The 20,793-nt window shown below is 46.1% G+C and overlaps 1 protein-coding gene across 1 annotated transcript in view; it reads left to right on the top strand.

The window, feature by feature from the left end:
* Nucleotides 1-6,336: 6,336 nt before the first annotated feature.
* LOC311106194 (seizure protein 6-like) overlaps nt 6,337-20,793 on the top strand; it is a gene marked incomplete at both ends in the record, with an annotated part of 154,489 nt that continues 140,032 nt past the window's right edge. The window contains one exon of the mRNA XM_084148506.1: nt 6,337-6,409. Within this exon, the coding sequence (XP_084004632.1) occupies nt 6,337-6,409 (73 nt within the window). The remainder of the gene's footprint in view (nt 6,410-20,793) is intronic.

The following is a 20,793-nucleotide window of genomic DNA, read 5'->3' as shown; positions in this document are numbered from 1 at the left end:
ATTTTGTACAACCTTAATCCCATAGAAAATTACATATATAGTGAATGCCTGTGAGCTGCTGCGTCATGGAGGCCTAGATCTGCAGTGATATTGTTTACTTGATCTGAGGATCCAGAGGGTCCACTTAAAAGTCTTCTTGAACACTGTTCTCCAAAATGAGTGAAACTGTATTCAAAGTGCCTTCTGCATGTTGTGGTGGTTTTGCCCCCAGGCTGTGTCCAGGACAGTACAGATGAACTTTGCCCTTTAGCTTTTATTTAGAGATGAGGAATGTCAGTGCAGATCAGATTTGCTGTAGGCTCTGCATTGCACCGTGACAATAAAACTGCTAGTCTGAGAAAGCAGGAAGCTGTGAAGATGTGTAAAGCAATGAGACTTTACCTGGTAGAGTGCACTATGCCTTGACAAGATGTGCAATAGTCTTGGATATACTAAAGATACATCATATGAAGCCTGCATAATTTTAAGGAAGTCATATTATATGATGTGTTATGCTGTTTGAAACATCAATCACCTAAAGCAGAAATACAGGAGGGTTTTGTTAGATTTTTGCTCACATAATAGTGAGACTTTTTTGGCATCTGGGAAGCTTTCAGTTCAAGGAGATTACCGGCTCACCTGAAGAGATTGTCAAAACTGGTGGCAATGCAAAATAAAACAAAAAAACGTGTACTTATCTGAAGCAAATGAGTTTTGAGCGCAGAAGTTCCAGGTTCAGTGGTTTTCATCCTCTCCCAACCAATTCAAAGAACGTATTCTAGTTTTTTTGTTGAACCAGTCAGAATACACAGAAGGGCCATGTGAAACAATTATTCTTTGGGAGAGGTGTCGCCATGGTGCAAGGCTCTCCATTCCCCCAAGCTAAATGGTTTCTGCTTCCCCTTGCATTTATCTGGGAGACCAAGCACACGGACGTCGGCAGAAGAAATATCTGGCCAGCGGAGATTAATGTGTCCCTGGGGAAGGAGGGTGGACGTGGGGGTGGTGGAGATGAATGTGTCCCTGGGGAAGGAGGGTGGACGTGGGAGTGATGGAGATGAAAGTGTCCCTGTTGAAAGAGGGTGGACGTGGGGGTGGTGGGGATGAATGTGTCCCTGGGGAAGGAGGGTGGAGGTGGGGGTGGTGGAGATGAATGTGTCCCTGGGGAAGGAGGGTGGAGGTGGGGGTGGTGGAGATTAATGTGTCCCTGGGGAAGGAGGGTGGACGTGGGGATGGTGGCAGGAGGAGATCCAGAGGATGAGGATCGGTGTCTGTGGCCTTGTGTCTTTCCCTTCTCTTTCCACCTCTGGATCAGAGACTGGGGACTCCAGACAGGTCCTCTCTCTTGACTAATAGCAGTGTGACAACAGCGTTGGTGAGGGCAGTCTTGGGTATGCAGGTCACACCTGGTCAAGGTGCAGTCAGTCTGCCTCGCACTGAGAGAGGGGAAAATTACTAGGGCACTCTTCACTGAGCAGACCATAGTTGGAATTTTCAAACAGCGGAAATTCTTGATGGATTAAAAACTAGCTGTGGATATAGCATACACTCTAAAAATAAAAGGTTCCTGGAGTATCCTTTAGGGGTTCTTCAAATTGAAACTGTGGGGGAACACCTATAAGTTTGTCGAAGAACCCTTTAAGTTTCTTCAAATAACCCCTTTTAACGGATCCTTGAATAACCTTTTGGGGTGAATTATTTAACTACCCCCCCCCCCCCTCCCCTATTTATATTATTAATAATAATAATACGCATAACAATAACAACAATAACACCATATTTTAGCTCAGTGTTTATTATGATTTTAGTGGCAAAGCAGAAATAAAAATCCAAATATGAAGTAAACTCCCAGCAGAGCCCCAAGTCCAATGGGTATATCCTCTGGCGTGTTGAAGTTAATGTGTTGATGTTCTCTGTATCCATAGCCAGAATGATTTTGCAGTGCATGGTGATTGAACAGGTTTCCTGTTATATTCATCAAAGGTGTAGGGAGGGTGAAGTCTGTGAATCCCAAAAATTGTAATTATACAGATGATTAACGAAACATGCACACGACAGAATTCATATCTTGGTTTTTGTGGTAAATGTGAATGAAAAAAACTGTTTTGATAATGGTTTTCATACACATACCTTGTCCATAATGTAGAGGCTTATGGGATATTCATTGAAGAGGTAGGAATGGTACATGTGATCTGCATAACATACCAATACCAATTGACATACCTTTGTATTCTACCTCGTCTGTATACCTGCAGACACAGACACAAAAGTGAACAGTTCAGTCATCTGCACCCAATACAGCTAGCCTTCAACATTTTCTTATAGCCTACATATTCTTACCTCTTTGTTGATTGATTTCCATTGAATTGTGTCCATTTTCTGTTTTAGAAAGATTTGCGCAAATATGAAAAGATAAATGGTATCATCATAAAACAATATCAATTTAGATCATACAAGGGACAAACCTTACCTTAAATTGAGGAGATCTTTAAATATTTCAGTTAAGTGCCTGCACCTGCTGTCCTTTCAAATTCAAATCCAAATGTTTCAGTTGGGCAGTTAGGTTCCTGCAAGAACCCCCACCAACTAAGGGGGTTCCTCAATGAACCCCACCTCCTATGGGGTTATTGGAAGAACCTTTTGGGGGCAATTTTCAGTGCCAAGAACACAAAGGTTCTTCGAAGAACTTTGAGGATCTTAGAAGAACCATTGTTGAACCACTAATTTTTAGAGTGTACGAATTGTTGGAATATGTAACTTTAAAGTATTTATTTTATAATCTATTACTAACTAATGGATGAACAACATAACAAAAGCAATTGGTACATTATATGCTATGACCAGAAACATAAATATCTCAAAAACCCTAATGATCCCCTCTGCCTCACCTTGATATATTGTGTACATACTTCGTATTCCACTTAGCAAGCCGGCCGTGTCTGTATTGAGGCATTAAAAAACCGAGTTATTTATACCACATAGCATATCATGCAGAATAAAACCTTGATTAGATAGCTTTTTGTCTCTTTTTCCCTTATTCCCTTGTTGTGCCAGACAGGCTGTGCCAGACAGAATATCTTAATCAGGAAGGAAGCGCCTGGTGATCTATCCTTGGGGCAGAATGGAAATGTATTCAGGAGCTGGATGTCTAATAGAAGGCAAGGACACTTTTCCTTATTAAGACAAATAAGCCCCTGAAGGTGGAGAGATGCCTTAAAATAGGAGGAAGGGGAGGAGTGGGGAGGGAAGGAGTGGGGAGGGGAGGAAGGGAGGGGAGAAGTGGGGATGAGTGGGGGGGGGGGGAGTGGAGGAGGGAGGGAGGGACGGTAGAGGAGTGGAGGAAGGGAGGGATGGGAGGAGAGTGGAGGAGTGGAGGAGTGGAGGGGAGGGGAGAGGGGAGAAATTTGGTGCCAGTATTACTTAGATTACTCACATTTTGCATTTAATTAAATAATGTGTAGCCAATGGGGTTAGTTAATTAGTGTTACTTGCAGGGGGAGTATAAGGATCTGATTTAGTTATTGGATAATATAACACAAGGCCTACTTTTGTAGTTGGTCACCCAGTCGTAGGTCAGCACTATGATCTAAAAAGCAATCAAGTCCAAAACCTTGGATATGTACTGTGATAGTTTTCTCTCTCCTAGCCCTTTTAACGGCCCAATGAAGGACACAATGAAGAGCTTACAGTGTATGCATTTGACTGATTTGATTTGCTGTTTCAATAGCTGCTGTCTACGCTGGGACAGTGAGTGACAGTGTGATTGGCAGACTCTGAGTGGAGAGGAAATGAGGGAGAGCGTGGGATTTCAGCAGAACCAGAGCAGAGTAACATCTAAAGACAGCTAACTCCCTGAGCGCAGAGCTAAACCATGACTGGCACAATGCGATCTTGGGCTTATTAGATCCCTCAAGACATTACACAAATTGACAAAGAGACAACTTTCTTTGTGGAAGAATCTGCATACAGGAAAGAATTGTAGAAGCTACAGTATTTAAATGTATCAGATGCTATGAAATAAGATTTCACTCTTGTGCATAATTGTAATATAGTATGAATGCAATTATCCATGGTGCCATCTTTTGATTATAATCGTATTGGTACTATTTGAGTATGCATGACCATATTTGTTTACAGTGTGTGTGTGTGTGTGTGTGTGTGTGTGTGTGTGTGTGTGTGTGTGTGTGTGTGTGTGTGTGTGTGTGTGTGTGTGTGTGTGTGTGTGTGTGTGTGTGTGTGTGTGTGTGTGTTTGTTGTGTGTGTGCGTGCGAATCCTTATAGTTCATTTTGTGTGCAAGGCCAGCATTGAGAATGTAAATGTAGTTTCTATGCCAGAGGCTAGTTTGAGACACAGCATAAATGTGTTTGTTTGGATTCTAATGTTGTCTCAGTAAAAACACCAAACCACACAACGTTGTTGACATCATTCTCATGATGAGACAATCAATATCCGAGACACGCACTGGGGCGATGGAACCAGAACTAAGGTGCATCAGAGCTGCAAACTAAGACAGTAGTTGTGTCTGAAATGGCACCCTATTCCCTATCTAGTGCACTCCTTTGGACCTAACCCTATGGGCTCTGGTTTAAAGCAGTGCATTATATAGTGAGTAAGGTGCCATTCAGACACAGCCAGTGATATAGCCAGTGAGATCAATTACCCAGAGTACCCGGCTGCTCTGTGTCAGCACAGTGGGCCACTCTTGTTCAGTGCTCATTTAGGCATACTTATTTTACATGACATTTACTGTACATCTTTTAGCAGACACACTTATCCAGAGCGACTTACAGGAGCAATTAGGGTTAAGTGCCTTGTTCATGGGCACATCGACATATTATCTTCACCTAGTCAGCTTGGGGATTTGAACCAGCGACCTTTCAGTTACTGGCCCAATGCTCTTAACCTCTAGGCTACCTGACCCCATTGAGACCAAGGTCTCTTTCGCAAAGGAGCCCTGCATACACACAATTTACAAAATGCAATAAGCACACACACACACACACACACACACAAAGCCTGGAAAAACAATCCAATGTGAGGCAAGAGAGAAACAATTTTATTTTTTTCGAGAATCTACTACACATCAAAAGCTTTAGAGATGAAAGTCTGCAAACTATTTCCCTCTATTTAGCCATAATTACCAGTTTAATTAACAGGCTTTGAATGGTCATGAATCTGAGCCAGTGCACCCAGTGTGTGGTCCCACAAACAGTAAAGAGGTTTCAGGAGAAAGAAAGGACATTCCCCCAGAAACCGATACACTCCAAGAGGAAACTCACAGAAGAGAGGCGACCTGCATTACCATTCAATGAATATTATTCCCAATACCTTAGCACTGGCAGCATCACTCAACAATTCTATATTATGTCCATAAACCACTTTGTCTACTGCCATGTTTGATTCAAAAGTGTTGCTCTCTCTCTCTCTCTCTCTCTCTCTCTCTCTCTCTCTCTCTCTCTCTCTCTCTCTCTCTCTCTCTCTCTCTCTCTCTCTCTCTCTCTCTTTCTATTTTTCTCTCTCTCTCTCTCTCATGCAGATGTAGCTATTTCCAGAGTGCACCATACTAATGAGAAAGAGGTCACTGTATAGCTAATATCTGTAAAATATGTTTTTCTAAATGTGATATTTTCTTCTCCAAAATGTTTTTATAATTTGGAATAATCCAGACATACACTGTCTTAATCAAAGGAGTCATTATAGTGCAATGATTCTTTTTCGAGTTGGTTGTCTTGAAACTCGAAATACTAATACTTTTTCACCAATAACGTAAACAACCTATTTACAGTTCAACATATCGGAGCAACATGGTGTTTTCATTGTAATGATAGTGCTACATTGTGCCTGTCAACAAGCCTGTTAGCGTTCACAATAATTGTTTGTGAGTTTGTAATGGATTGAAAACGGGTGTAATCGATTTGTCTATTGATGTTGCTATCAAAGTTAATGAACTAAACACAGCCATTGTCATACGAAGGTAATTTACATGAGGGCAGTATTACATTATGTACGGTAACGATACAAACTTTCCACCGTGCTGAATTCAGTTGTTCCACTTGCTGTCGCTAGGAGCTGTCCGCGGTGCTGAAACGACCGTGGTGCGCTGACTTGAAGAAAGAGAACCGCATACCCAACGAGAAATCGATTTAGCGAGCGTTGGAATTGAACAGTCTATGTCTATCAGCTGATAACGACATCAGAACATAGCTCTCATACTAGTGGAGTGCCAGTGCTGCGCAGTGTGTCTTACGGCAAGTGGCTTTTGCGGAGCACGAGCAGTCTCTATTTCATTTTAAGGAAAAGTGTTGATCCCAAGGACATTCCTTTCTGTTAGCAGAGGACCACTACTGAAAGGAAGCATGAGTGCGGCACGAGATTACATAGTCGTTCTGATGGTTCTCTTTGCAATGATGACGGACATAGGCGCTAAAGGTAAGATTCTCAATCATATAACTGAAGGCTATTTGGTCGCTTGTGCACATGTTTATTGCAATGCAATTCTGTTTCGGACCCGCCGGTGTTATCGTGCCACTGTATCCAATTATGTGTGACCCTTTTTGTTGGTAGGCTATCTGGGAAACTACAGATAAAGATGTGTTTGTGGGAGGTCAGTCATAGTCGGCTATCGGTCGTGTTTCCTCCTATACTGAGGTTTAAATGGTCCCCTTACGGCAATTCAAAGAACTCAGTTGGAGGAGAGGATATATCGTTCTATTAACGGCAGATGTTGTAGCCTACTACTATATTGTTAGGCTATATTATAGAGTTAGGCTATATTATAGTGTTAGGCGATACAGTAGCCTGTTTATTGGCTGCAATGAAGAATTCACCACAACCCATACTAATTGCAATTGGCTATCCGGTTAGTTAAACACATTAATTTCATTTATTTAAAAAAGTTATACATTAAGTAGTGATTGTAATTTAGAAATAATTTAAGCAAATTCCAAATCCAAACTTTAAAGAATTGTAAGGATTTTAATAACTTAAACAAACGTAGACTAATAAAGTGTGGTAAACTTATCTTAATTTGTCTAAAATATAATGTCCTTTGAAGTGTATTTTTATCGATAATCATTATAGGCCTATATATGACATACATGGATGGCAAATATAATTAATTATTGCTTCGCAGTGGGCCAATAATTTTTGCATAATTCATGAATAACGTGTCAACTTCTATCTCATATTTTAAGAAATGTGTTCAAAGGAGATCTGATCATGAAATAAGATGTATGTTTATTAGTTCTAAGAACGTTGGAATGACTTGCATTGGTTTTACAGCATTGGTTTTACAGCTGGCTGTACTATTCATGCCTTTGATTTGACAACATTACTGAATAAAGTACTATCTTATTGAAAATCCTCGAGCTGCGCACAGTACGGGTATTTTCTCGGCCTGCATCTGATAATTCTACCCACATAAATATTTATTAAAAGGTTGGTCTTTACTTGCACCCACGGTGTACTTCACATGAGTCTCACATAAACATGCATGTCACACAACGTCGGTCATGGCGGACCCATCAGACATTTCTGTCCAATCTGCAGAAATGGTTTTGTTCAGTTTTTTCCTCCATATTTGAGTGACCTTATGCAGGGCTGGAACCTAATACATTTCCGTTTATGTCACATCAGGAATGATTGAAATTCCAATTAAAGAATGGTAAAATCCTCATTGAAAATAAAGACAAGAATATTTAAATAATTGGTCTTTCAATGTATATCCGGAATTGACTGACAAATAAAAATGATTTTGAGAAGATGAATAATAGAATAGATCAGGAAATGAACAAAGGAAGAACAAAGGGAGTGATCTACAGTGGGGGAAACAAGTATTTAGTCAGCCACCAATTGTGCAAGTTCTCCCACTTAAAAAGACGAGAGAGGCCTGTAATTTTCATCATAGGTACAGGTCAACTATGACAGACAAATTGAGAAGAAAAAAAAATAATCCAGAAAATCACATTGTAGGATTTTTAATGAATTTATTTGCAAATTATGGTGGAAAATAAGTATTTGGTCACCTACAAACAAGCAAGATTTCTGGCTCTCACAGACCTGTAACTTCTTCTTTAAGAGGCTCCTCTGTCCTCCACTCGTTACCTGTATTAATGGCACCTGTTTGAACTTGTTATCAGTATAAAAGACACCTGTCCACAACCTCAAACAGTCACACTCCAAACTCCACTATGGCCAAGACCAAAGAGCTGTCAAAGGACACCAGAAACAAAATTGTAGACCTGCACCAGGCTGGGAAGACTGAATCTGCAATAGGTAAGCAGCTTGGTTTGAAGAAATCAACTGTGGGAGCAATTATTAGGAAATGGAAGACATACAAGACCACTGATAATCTCCCTCGATCTGGGGCTCCACGCAAGATCTCACCCCGTGGGGTCAAAATGATCACAAGAACGGTGAGCAAAAATCCCAGAACCACACGGGGGAACCTAGTGAATGACCTGCAGAGAGCTGGGACCAAAGTAACAAAGCCTACCATCAGTAACACACTACGCCGCCAGGGACTCAAATCCTGCAGTGCCAGACGTGTCCCCCTGCTTAAGCCAGTACATGTCCAGGCCCGTCTGAAGTTTGCTAGAGTGCATTTGGATGATCCAGAAGAGGATTGGGAGAATGTCATATGGTCAGATGAAACCAAAATATAACTTTTTGGTAAAAACTCAACTCGTCGTGTTTGGAGGACAAAGAATGCTGAGTTGCATCCAAAGAACACCATACCTACTGTGAAGCATGGGGGTGGAAACATCATGCTTTGGGGTTGTTTTTCTGCAAAGGGACCAGGACAACTGATCCGTGTAAAGGAAAGAATGAATGGGGCCATGTATCGTGAGATTTTGAGTGAAAACCTCCTTCCATCAGCAAGGGCATTGAAGATGAAACTTGGCTGGGTCTTTCAGCATGACAATGATCCCAAACAGTGGGAGGTCAGTCATAGTCGGCGAGGAGTGGCTTCGTAAGAAGCATTTCAAGGTCCTGGAGTGGCCTAGCCAGTCTCCAGATCTCAACCCCATAGAAAATCTTTGGAGGGAGTTGAAAGTCTGTGTTGCCCAGCGACAGCCCCAAAACATCACTGCTCTAGAGGAGATCTGCATGGAGGAATGGGCCAAAATACCAGCAACAGTGTGTGAAAACCTTGTGAAGACTTACAGAAAACGTTTGACCTGTGTCATTGCCAACAAAGGGTATATAACAAAGTATTGAGAAACTTTTGTTATTGACCAAATACTTATTTTCCACCATAATTTGCAAAGAAATTCATGAAAAGTCCTACAATGTGATTTTCTGTTTTTTTTTTCTCATTTTGTCTGTCATAGTTGACGTGTACCTATGATGAAAATTACAGGCCTCTCTCATCTTTTTAAGTGGGAGAACTTGCACAATTGGTGGCTGACTAAATACTTTTTCCCCCACTGTATGTTGTGATGAGTCTTCAGACTTTGGCAGAATCATGCACATATTTACCTAATAAAGTAATACATGAAACTATTATAACCCCAATTTATACAGCTTTTTAGGTCCAAGTGTTTTACGAAAACATATCCGATATTACAAAGACTGATAGCTATTAAACGGCTCCTTCATGCCTGCAGCTGGGGAAACCTGACCCCAGAGGGAATGTTCATATTCTGCATTGATCCCACATCACAGTATCAGCCTGACCTTTTGACCTCAAAGGTCTGTGGGCCTCCCTGTCCTTGTCAGTCACCTTCTATTGAACCTCTGAAGCTGCACTTTACTGCTGAACAGAAGCACCTGTAAAAGCACTCTAGCTAATGTGAGGCTCCATCAAGAAGCTCAGTGAGCAAAAAGCAGGAGCCCATATAACATTGATAGCATTGTGCTGTGCTAAAAATGGGTGACAAATTGGTGAAGAATGGGTGAGGGTAAATATAAGTTGACTTTAGGTTGGTCAGTAATCCTCCATATTTTTTGTTGTTGAGTGTACAAAACATTAAGAACACCTGCTCTTTCCATGACATAGACTGACCAGGTGAATCCAGGTGAAAGCCATGATCCCTTATTGATGTCACTTCAATCAGTGTAGATGAAGGGGAGGAGACAGGTTAAAGAAGGATTTTTAAGCCTTGAGACAACTGTGTACGTGTGCCATTCTGAGGGTGAATTGGCAAGACAAAATGTTTAAGTGCCTTTGAACGGGATAGGGTAGTAGGTGCCAGGTGCACCGTTTCTAGTGTGTCAAGAACTACAACGCTGCTGGGTTTTTCACATTCAACAGTTTCCCGTGTGTATCAAGAAGGGTCCACCACCCAAAGGACATCCAGACAACTTGACACAACTATGGGAAGCATTGGAATCAACATGGGCCAGCATCCCTGTGGAACGCTTTCGACACCTTGTAGAGACCATGCCCTGACGAATCGAATTGAGGCTGTTCTGCGGGCAAAACGCGCTGCAACTTAATATTAGAAAGGTGTTCCTAATGTTTTGTACACTGGGTGTATATACAATCTGTCCATAGATATAATTGATCTTACAGGCTGCATTAATTGAGGGCGTGATGCATAAGCCTGCGTAGTTGTGTGTCAGGGGCGCTAATGTCAACATGCTGTTTCACAGCACATTGTGTGTTTCTACTGGTTTTATGTTGTGTTTGTGAGAATCATAGGGGAGGAGGATGTTTGTGTCTGCTCACAGCAAGAAGGCATACCCTCTACTCCTCCTCTCTGATAATAATGAAAATTACAATACAATCTCAGCGCTATCATTGATAGCGCAGAGTGCTGTGTCTGTATTGTCCGATAGGGGGCACATGAGGCCAGTGATGTTGCCGCTTTTGAGCGTCCCCTCTTGGTAATGATCCTCAGGGTGGACTGTGATCATAATGAGGACAGGAGAGAATCAGCTCTCCTGGGGACATCCTATTCCTCTCTGCCCTTTATACTGCCCCTTGTGCTCGGACTCCTCCCACAACTCTCCGGCACCACCATGACGTATGAGTGGGGGGACAGTGGACTGGAAAGGAGTGTTTTGATAATGTCTGTGAGCTTCGGGGTCACGCTCCGTTTTCAGTTTTCTTCATATTGAGGCCCTGATAAAAAGAAACCTGCCTAGCACTGAGCTGGAGGGCTGGATGGCTGGGGGTCTGGGGGTCTGGAGGGCTGGAGGGCTGGAGGGCTGGGGGTCTGGGGGTCTGGGGGTCTGGAGGGCTGGAGGGCTGGAGGGCTGGAGGGCTGGGGGTCTGGAGGGCTGGGGGGCTGGAGGGCTGGAGAGCTGGGGGTCTGGAGGACTGGAGGGCTGATGGTCTGTGGGTCTGAAGGGCTGGGGGGCTGGGGGCCTGGAGGGCTGGAGGGCTGGAGGGCTGGGGGTCTGGGGGTCTGGAGGCCTGGAGGGCTGTAGGGCTGGGGGTCTGGGGGTCTGGGGGGCTGGGGGCCTGGAGGGCTGGAGGGCTGGAGGGCTGGGGGTCTGGGGGTCTGGAGGGCTGGAGGGCTGTAGGGCTGGGGGTCTGGGGGTCTGGGGGTCTGGAGGGCTGGAGGGCTGGAGGGCTGGAGGGCTGGAGGGCTGGGGGGCTGGAGGGCTGGAGAGCTGGGGGTCTGGAGGACTGGAGGGCTGATGGTCTGTGGGTCTGGAGGGCTGGGGGGCTGGGGGCCTGGAGGGCTGGAGGGCTGGGGGTCTGGGGGTCTGGAGGGCTGGAGGGCTGTAGGGCTGGGGGTCTGGGGGTCTGGGGGTCTGGAGGGCTGGAGGGCTGGGGGTCTGGAGGTCTGGAGGTCTGGAGGGCTGGGGGGCTGGAGGGCTGGAGAGCTGGGGGTCTGGAGGACTGGAGGGCTGGAGGGCTGATGGTCTGTGGGTCTGGAGGGCTGGAGGTCTGGGGGTCTAGAGGGCTGGAGAACTGATGGTCTGTGGGTCTGGAGGGCTGGAGGGCTGGGGGTCTGGAGGTCTGGGGGGCTGGGGGGCTGGAGGTTTGGAGGGATGGAGGGCTGGGGGGCTGGGGGGCTGGAGGTCTGGAGGGCTGAAGGGCTGGGGGTCTGGAGGCGATTCCCTGCACTGCCACCTCTGTCATCTACTGACACAGGTCTGATAGGAGATTAGTGCGGCTAGCTGAGAGAGAGAGAGCGAGAGAGAGAGCTGAGACAAACGGCTGGTGCAGGAAAGACTGGCTACAGCTAGAACAACATCAAACACATGCACACACACACACACACACACACACACACACACACACACACACACACATACACTTGCACACCCTTGGAGTACACACACACACATGGAAACACACACATGCATGTACACAGAAATTAATCCTCCTGTTACAGGAGGGGGTCGCAGTTCCGGAGCGACCCACTAGATGTCATCCTCTAACAACCTTAGGCACCTCCTCACTCACAGTCTGGACTAATCAGTAACCTATTGGTGTCATCTGTGTCTACCTGTTCATCTGTGTATTTATGCCCTCACTTCCCTGTGTTCCCTTGCTCAGTTGTCTCTGTTAGTTTCTCTATGTCCAGCAGTACTACTCAGTGTCTGATCGGTGACCTATGTACATGTACTTGAGAAGAGTTCTCCCTGTTTCGTTATTTTTTCAGTCGTCGGTAGTATTTCGTATTTTGGCTGTCAGACGGTTTTTGGAGACTTATTTGCTCCGCCTTTCTTTTATGATAAGTCCGTTATTTTTTTATCCTGCACCGCATCTGGGTCACACCTCACACCAATCCTTACATCCTCCTGTTTTAACTTATTGAATCGAGTAGATCTGAACACAGGAAAATGTGCATGTGATGTAGTGAATTAAACAAAAGCTCCCGCCTGTATTCCCCGTTGGTAACTGTGTGGGCACAGAGCACAGCTTTTCATTTTCAATGATCAATTACCCCAGACAACCAGAAGTGGGCGGAAGGGTAGGTTTGAGAACGAGCTTGTGTGTGTGTGTGTGTGTGTGTGTGTGTGTGTGTGTGTGTGTGTGTGTGTGTGTTTGTAAAAGCAAGAAGAATCAGTGTGAGAGATGATACATTTTCCAGATTTGAAGTTGTTGTCAATCACTCTGTATTGGAATATTAGAACAAGTGTCATCAATCTGAAGCCATGTCTGATGTCTGAGGCTTGTGAAGGCATCATTTTTTTGTGTTATATTTTGTTAAGCTTTCCATGTTGGAGCTCTGAGCTTGACCTGAATATGCCACAATCCTCTCTTCTAATAGTAGCGGTTGTTTTTCTCCCTATAACACGCAAATACTGCATCTGTCTGTGTGTGTGTGTGTGTGCATGCATACAAACACAGACACGCTTGCAAGGAGAAATCATAATTGAGCTCTGCTCAGCTTTTTTAGCTCCCCCCTAATTACTGGCTATTAAAAATCAGCACCCGCACGTTATCACTTATACAGCCCTCTTCTACTAAATCTTTATCCTGAACAATGTAAAAGTACTTTATTCCCCTCTCCTTCCCTTTCAATAAATCTATCATCTCCATGGTGTACTTTAACATTTAAAGGTTAAGCTTGTCTTTCATAGTAACATTTTACTGCCATTCATGTTACAGTGGGGAGAACAAGTATTTGATACACTGCCGATTTTGCAGGTTTTCCTACTTACAAAGCATGTAGAGGTCTGTAATTTTTATCAGAGGTACACTTCAACTGTGAGAGACGGAATCTAAAACAAAAATCCAGAAAATCACATTGTATGATTTTTAAGTATCTTTAAGGATCTTGGTGGTTGTGATGAGAGGTGATGTTTTAGGAAGAGTAATTTGCATCGTCCGAGAGGATGCCGGGTTCCTTGACACGCTGAAACTGGTGTAGATAATGTAGTGAAGATGACAGCCCTTTTATGAAAACAAAGATATTGAATATAGGCTGAACAGGCTAAACTTCCACCCAGCTTCCTTCCTTCCTTCCTTCCTTCCTTCCTTCCTTCCTTCCTTCCTTCCTTCCTTCCTTCCTTCCTTCCTTCCTTCCTTCCTTCCTTCCTTCCTTCCTTCCTTCCTTCCTTCCTTCCTTCCTTCCTTCCTTCCTTCCTTCAGTCTCTCTCTCTGTCTCTCTCTCTCTGTCTCTCTCTCTCTGTCTCTCTCTCTCTGTCTCTCTCTCTCTGTCTCTCTGTCTCTGTCTCTCTGTCTCTGTGTCTCTCTCTCTCTCTGTCTCTCTCTCTCTCTCTCTCCAGGTGTCAGTGATCTGACGCAATCAGCATTGTTTCAAGGCATGTAGGAAAAAAAAAGCTGGAAAGAGGGGACATCTCTTTTAATTAAACATCATAGATGCTCTCGAGATCTGATGAAGATTATATAATTTGGGAGGATTGAAAATGTTTAACACACGCTTTTCTATTATGGGTGAATAACCTGTCCCAACGTGCTCCTCGCTGTGCCGTCCTCTCAGTGCCTCACTGCACCGCCTGGGATGTGTCTCCACCGTCCTCTCAGTGCCTCACTGCACCGCCTGGGATGTGTCAAAAGCTCTATTCAGACTGAGCCCTCTTCTTTCCTTCCTTGGGAGACGGGCACCAACAGCTGCTTTACAATAACACTCATTTCCAATTGTAGCTCAGTTGGTAGAGCATGGCGCTTGCAACGTCTCCCAAGGAAGGAAAGAAGATGGCTCAGTCAGAGGCTATTCAGTCCATGTATACCCTCCAAATTGTTTCAGAGTGTCCCTTTTGATTTAGATGAGATTTTAGTCATTTAGCAGACGCTCTTATCCAGAGCGACTTACAGTTAGTGAGTGCATACATTTTTCATACTGGCCCCCCGTGGGAAACGAACCCACAACCCTGGCGTTGCAAGCGCCATGCTCTACCAACTGAGCTACAATTGGAAATGAGTGTTATTGTAAAGCAGCTGTTGGTGCCCGTCTCCCAAGGAAGGAAAGAAGAGGGCTCAGTCTGAATAGAGCTTTTGACACATCCCAGGCGGTGCAGTGAGGCACTGAGAGGATGGTGGAGACACATCCCAGGCGGTGCGGTGAGGCACTGAGAGGACGGTGGAGACACATCCCAGGCGGTGCGGTGAGGCACTGAGAGGATGGTGGAGACACATCCCAGGCGGTGCAGTGAGGCACTGAGAGGATGGTGGAGACACATCCCAGGCGGTGCGGTGAGGCACTGAGAGGATGGTGGAGACACATCCCAGGCGGTGCAGTGAGGCACTGAGAGGATGGTGGAGACACATCCCAGGCGGTGCGGTGAGGCACTGAGAGGACGGTGGAGACACATCCCAGGCGGTGCGGTGAGGCACTGAGAGGACGGTGGAACCGGACACTGTCATTCTCTTCTCCCCTCTGCATGTGTGTCTCTCTGAATCAAGCCACTGCTCCTGAGAAATGTTTACCCCAGCTGCTGTCAGTCAAAGCAGGTTTCCTGAAGGCTGTGTTCATCTGGTTTACTATATCTCCATCTCTGAATGGAACAATACGTCTCCTTTGTGACAAAAGCCCTTGAGTTACAGTATATGAGGATAAAGTCACACATCTGAGTAAACATCTGAGTAGTTCTAAACTCTACCTGTTTACGCTCCATTACCGTGAATGCAGCCCCCTGTCATCTTCAAACATCATTTATGCTCCGGTGTATTTCTACATGGCTTGTACTATCACACACAAGAAACAAACCTCTTCCTCTCTTGTCCTGCCTCTCTGTTACATACTGGACAGTACCATCCTGTGGCTCTCAAGTTCTTTCTCTTGTTCTACTTGAACACTCAGTACCGTGGGTCTGGTCTGAAAGCAGGGCTATAGAACATTAACACTATTCATGTGTGAATGACTGGTGATGTCACATAGCAGCCTTTGGTTTCTCTCCCGGCTAGCTGGCTGCTGAGAGGCTTGGGGACGTTCACTACAAATCAATGGCCAATCTGGTCTGCACTCTGGCTGCATGTCCCCATGTATTACTCTCCAGGCTGTCTACGCCTGGCGTATGGCTCTACTCCATAATGTAAATAAATCCTGCCTCCCATTTGTATTGTGTTGCTTGGGAAATGACCTGACGCACACAGTCAGTAAGAGACATAACATCATGCTTGAATTGAAATCCACTAGAAAAGTTTCCGGAGACTGTTTTCTTTTTTCCTATATGTTCTTATTAAGATGAAGTTTGTTGTTTATTCTTTCACATACCTCGCTACCTCATCCATCCTCACCATGAAGCTCAGTCAGTCTATCGATCTGACCACTGAGGAGGAGAGCAAACATTAGTGCAGGGAATCAGTACCAACCCATCCTCTCCTCTCCTCTCATGGATTGGCAGACTGTGTACACCTGGCTAATTAGGGCTGACGTGTGGTAAACATGCAGAGCTGAGGGCCTCTCTGGAACCATTAGGCCCTTGGACAGCTCTCTTCCTCCCCACGTCTGGTTCACACTGCCAGCTCCTGTCTGGAGGGGTCTTCATCTAGACGGGTGAACCAGGATCAGACCAGACCAGACCTGGAGGAGATCAGCTGTGGTCGTGTGCACAGTCAGCAGGTAAGAACTTTCACAGGCAACAGGTCAACACTTTCACAGGCAGCAGGTCAACACTTCCACAGGCAGCAGTTCAACACTTCCACAGGCAGCAGGTCAACACTTCCACAGGCAGCAGGTCAACACTTCCACAGGCAGCAGGTCAACACTTCCACAGGCAGCAGGTCAACACGTCACAGGCAGCAGGTCAACAATTCACAGGCAGCAGGTCAACACTTGCCTAACTCGTCTGAAAGTAAACAAGACACTTTGTTTCTTCTCATCAGACATGTTTTGGACCTTCACGTTTTATGTAGGAGGGGTCAAGTAGAAAGGGGTGACAGTGCTATTCGTTTGTTCTTAGTTGGTCAACTCCAGTCATTTAAAAAATGTACCATGATGACAACCACAAGACTGACTGTCCTGAATCCATTTGGTGGAATATGGACCCTCTACCACTTGTACTGTAAGTGTAATTTCCTACCTTCACACCCACTTCACACTTGTCTTTTACCATAAAGTATCTCCGTCCCCATAAGTATCTGATGGAAGTGTTGCTGTGGATTGTGCAGAATTCACTCTATATGCTTTAAGGCATTTAAATCCTATCTGGTCCTCAGTCCTACGGGACTCTTGCTCCTGCTCAGAGTACCACCCAGACGTCCATATAGGACACCACATTGTTACTAACAGTAGGCCGAAATGCAAAAAGATTGTTAGTTAAAGCTGTTACCAGATAACAAGAGACTTTCTCCCTCTCCATTCTCTCTCTTTTTGAATGAGCATTTTTAGTGAGTGTTACTAGCCAGCTGTGTTCATGCCCTTCGTAGTGGGGACGCATGCAGCTCCGACAGACTCAAACTATGATATGGAACAGTTTGTGTAAAGTTCCAGTAGTGTTCTGTTGGGGTTATTCTCAGTAGCCCTCTGTTCATTGCCACATATGTACAGACTTTGTAGTCATGCTGTTTCACAGCTTTTGCTTATTAACAGTTAGCCAAGACATTATACTCTCCTTGAGGATGCTATGAAAGCAGAGACTGTCAGGCAAGCTGCTGTGGGGAGATGTTGCCATAGAAATACTACAGAGACCCCCTCCCCCCCTTTCTGTTTGCAAATATGTACATCACAGTTATGAAACGTTTTCTATTGTACATGGTTGTAAATTGTTTAGTGTAAGACATGGTGAGTTTAAATGCATGCTTTGCGCCTGTGAATTTGATCCTTCATAACTGAATTAGGGAACATAACACCGAGGTTGTGTGTAAATGTTGGCCCTGAACCTTTTTGAAGGATATTATTTTAGGAGGAATCACTCTGGGCTTATCAAGGTTGGCAATGATATACAGTGGGGAAAAAAAGTATTTGTCAGCCATCAATTGTGCAAGTTCTCCCACTTAAAAAGATGAGAGAGGCCTGTAATTTTCATCATAGGTACACGTCAACTATGACAGACAAACTGAGAATTTTTTTTCCAGAAAATCACATTGTAGGATTTTTAATGAATTTATTTGCAAATTATGGTGGAAAATAAGTATTTGGTCAATAACAAAAGTTTCTCAATACTTTGTTATATACCCTTTGTTGGCAATGACACAGGTCAAACATTTTCTGTAAGTCTTCACAAGAATTTCACACACTGTTGCTGGTATTTTGGCCCATTCCTCCATGCAGATCTCCTCTAGAGCAGTGATGTTTTGGGGCTGTCGCTGGGCAACACAGACTTTCAACTCCCTCCAAAGATTTTCTATGGGGTTGAGATCTGGAGACTGGCTAGGCCACTCCAGGACCTTGAAATGGATCTTACGAAGCCACTCCTTCATTGCCCGGGCAGTGTGTTTGGGATCATTGTCATGCTGAAAGACCCAGCCACGTTTCATCTTCAATGCCCTTGCTAATGGAAGGAGGTTTTCACTCAAAATCTCACGATACATGGCCCCATTCATTCTTTCCTGTCAAGGGGTGCTGAAGGTGGGTGTGGTGCAGGAATCAAGCGCAGGACGCATAAGCTCAGTCCAAAAGACTTTAGTGAAATATTCACGTAGTAAATGAGCACAATAAGCCCGGAGGTGAAATAACGGCGCACACAGGCGTCAAACAAACGGCGCACTAACATGTGCAAAAACCTCTCCAAACACTGGAGGGAAGTACGTAGCTCAAACACCAAAACAGAAGAGCAATCACACACAAACACAGACACACACAACAAGAACTAAATAGGACACTAACGAGGACTAACTAGACACAGGTGTACAACATCAAGACAAAACCAAATGAACATGAAACATAGATCGGTGGCAGCTAGTACTCCGGGGACGACGACCGCCGAAGCCTGCCCGAACCAGGAGGAGGAGCAGCCTCGGCCGAAACCGTGACAGTACCCCCCCCTTGACGCGCGGCTCCAGCCGTGCGCCGACCCCGGCCTCGGGGACGACCAGGAGGACGCGGAGCAGGGCGCGCGGGATGGTCCCGGTGGAACTCCGACAGGAGAGATGGGTCTAGGATGTCCCTCCGCGGCACCCAGCACCGCTCCTCCGGGCCGTACCCCTCCCACTCCACGAGATACTGGAGACCCCCCATCCGGCGTCTTGAGTCCAAGATGGACCGAACGGTGTACGCCGGAGCCCCCTCGATGTCCAGTGGGGGCGGAGGAGTCTCTCCTATCTCACCTTCCTGGAGTGGACCAGCTACCACCGGCCTGAGAAGAGACACATGGAACGAGGGGTTAATATTCTTATATTCAACAGGTAGATGTAACCTATAACACACCTCGTTCAATCTTCTCAGGATTTTAAAAGGCCCCACAAACCGCCGACCCAGCTTCCGGCAGGGCAGGCGGAGGGGTAGGTTTCTGGTAGAGAGCCAGACTCGATCTCCGGGTGCGTACACCGGCCCCTCACTGCGGTGGAGATCGGCGCTCGCCTTGTGACGACGGATGGCCCGCTGCAGGTGGACGTGGGCAGCGTTCCACGTCTCCTCCGAGCGCCTCATCCAATCATCCACCGCAGGGGCCTCGATCTGGCTCTGCTGCCAAGGTGCCAGAACCGGCTGGTAACCTAACACACATTGGAAGGGGGTTAGGTTGGTAGAGGAGTGGCGGAGAGAGTTCTGGGCGATCTCGGCCCAGGGAATGTACCGAGCCCACTCCTCAGGCTGGTCCTGGCAATACGACCTCAGAAACCTACCCACATCCTGGTTGACACGTTCTACCTGCCCATTACTCTCCAGGTGGTACCCTGAGGTAAGGCTAACCGAGACCCCCAAACGCTCCATGAACGCTCTCCATACTCGGGAGGTAAACTGGGGGCCTCGATCAGACACTATATCCTCGGGTACCCCGTAATGCCGGAAGACGTGGGTAAATAGGGCCTCTGCGGTTTGTAGGGCAGGAGGCAGACCCGACATCGGGAGAAGACGACAGGCCTTAGAGAACCGGTCCACAACGACCAGGATGGTGGTATTCCCCTGAGAGAGGGGAAGGTCTGTCACAAAATCCACCGAGAGGTGGGACCATGGTCGTTGTGGAACGGGCAGGGGTTGTAACTTACCCCTGGGCAGGTGTCTGGGCGCCTTACACTGGGCGCACACCGAGCAGGAGGAGACATAAACCCTCAAATCCCTGGCTAACGTGGGCCACCAGTATTTAGTGCTAAGACAATGCACTGTCCGGCCAATACCTGGATGTCCAGAGGAGGGTGACGTGTGAGCCCAGTAAATGAGTCGATCCCGAATCTCGAGCGGAACGTACTTCCGACCCTCAGGACACTGTGGAGGGCTGGGGTCGGTACGCAACGCTCGCTCGATTTCGGCATCGACCTCCCACACCACCGGTGCCACAAGACAAGACTCCGGTAGTATGGGAGTAGGCTCAACGGACCTCTCCTCCGTGTCATACCGCCGGGACAGCACATCTGCCTTACCATTCTGGGACCCAGGGATGTACGTGATCTTAAATACGAACCTGGTGAGAAACATACTCCATCGAGCCTGGCGAAGGTTCAGTCTCCTCGCTGCCCGGATGTACTCCAGGTTCCGATGGTCAGTCAAAATGAGGAAAGGGTGTTGAGCCCCCTCAAGCCAATGCCTCCACACCTTAAGGGCCTGAACTACAGCTAACAGCTCCCTGTCCCCGACGTCATAATTACGCTCCGCCGGGCTGAGCTTTTTTGAGTAAAAAGCACAGGGGCGGAGTTTAGGTGGAGTGCCGGACCGTTGAGAGAGAACGGCCCCTATACCAGCCTCAGACGCGTCCACCTCAACCTGAAAGGGTAATGCGGGATCCGGATGCGCCAGCACCGGAGCCGACGTAAACAGGTCCTTCAGTCTCCTAAAGGCCCTGTCCGCATCAGCTGACCACTGCAGGCGCACCGGACCCCCTTTCAGAAGGGACGTGATGGGAGCTGC

Source organism: Coregonus lavaretus (assembly GCF_964263955.1).
Source record: "Coregonus lavaretus genome assembly, chromosome: 30".
NCBI classification, from domain to species: domain Eukaryota; kingdom Metazoa; phylum Chordata; class Actinopteri; order Salmoniformes; family Salmonidae; genus Coregonus; species Coregonus lavaretus.
This window is presented reverse-complemented; position numbering and strand designations above follow the sequence as displayed.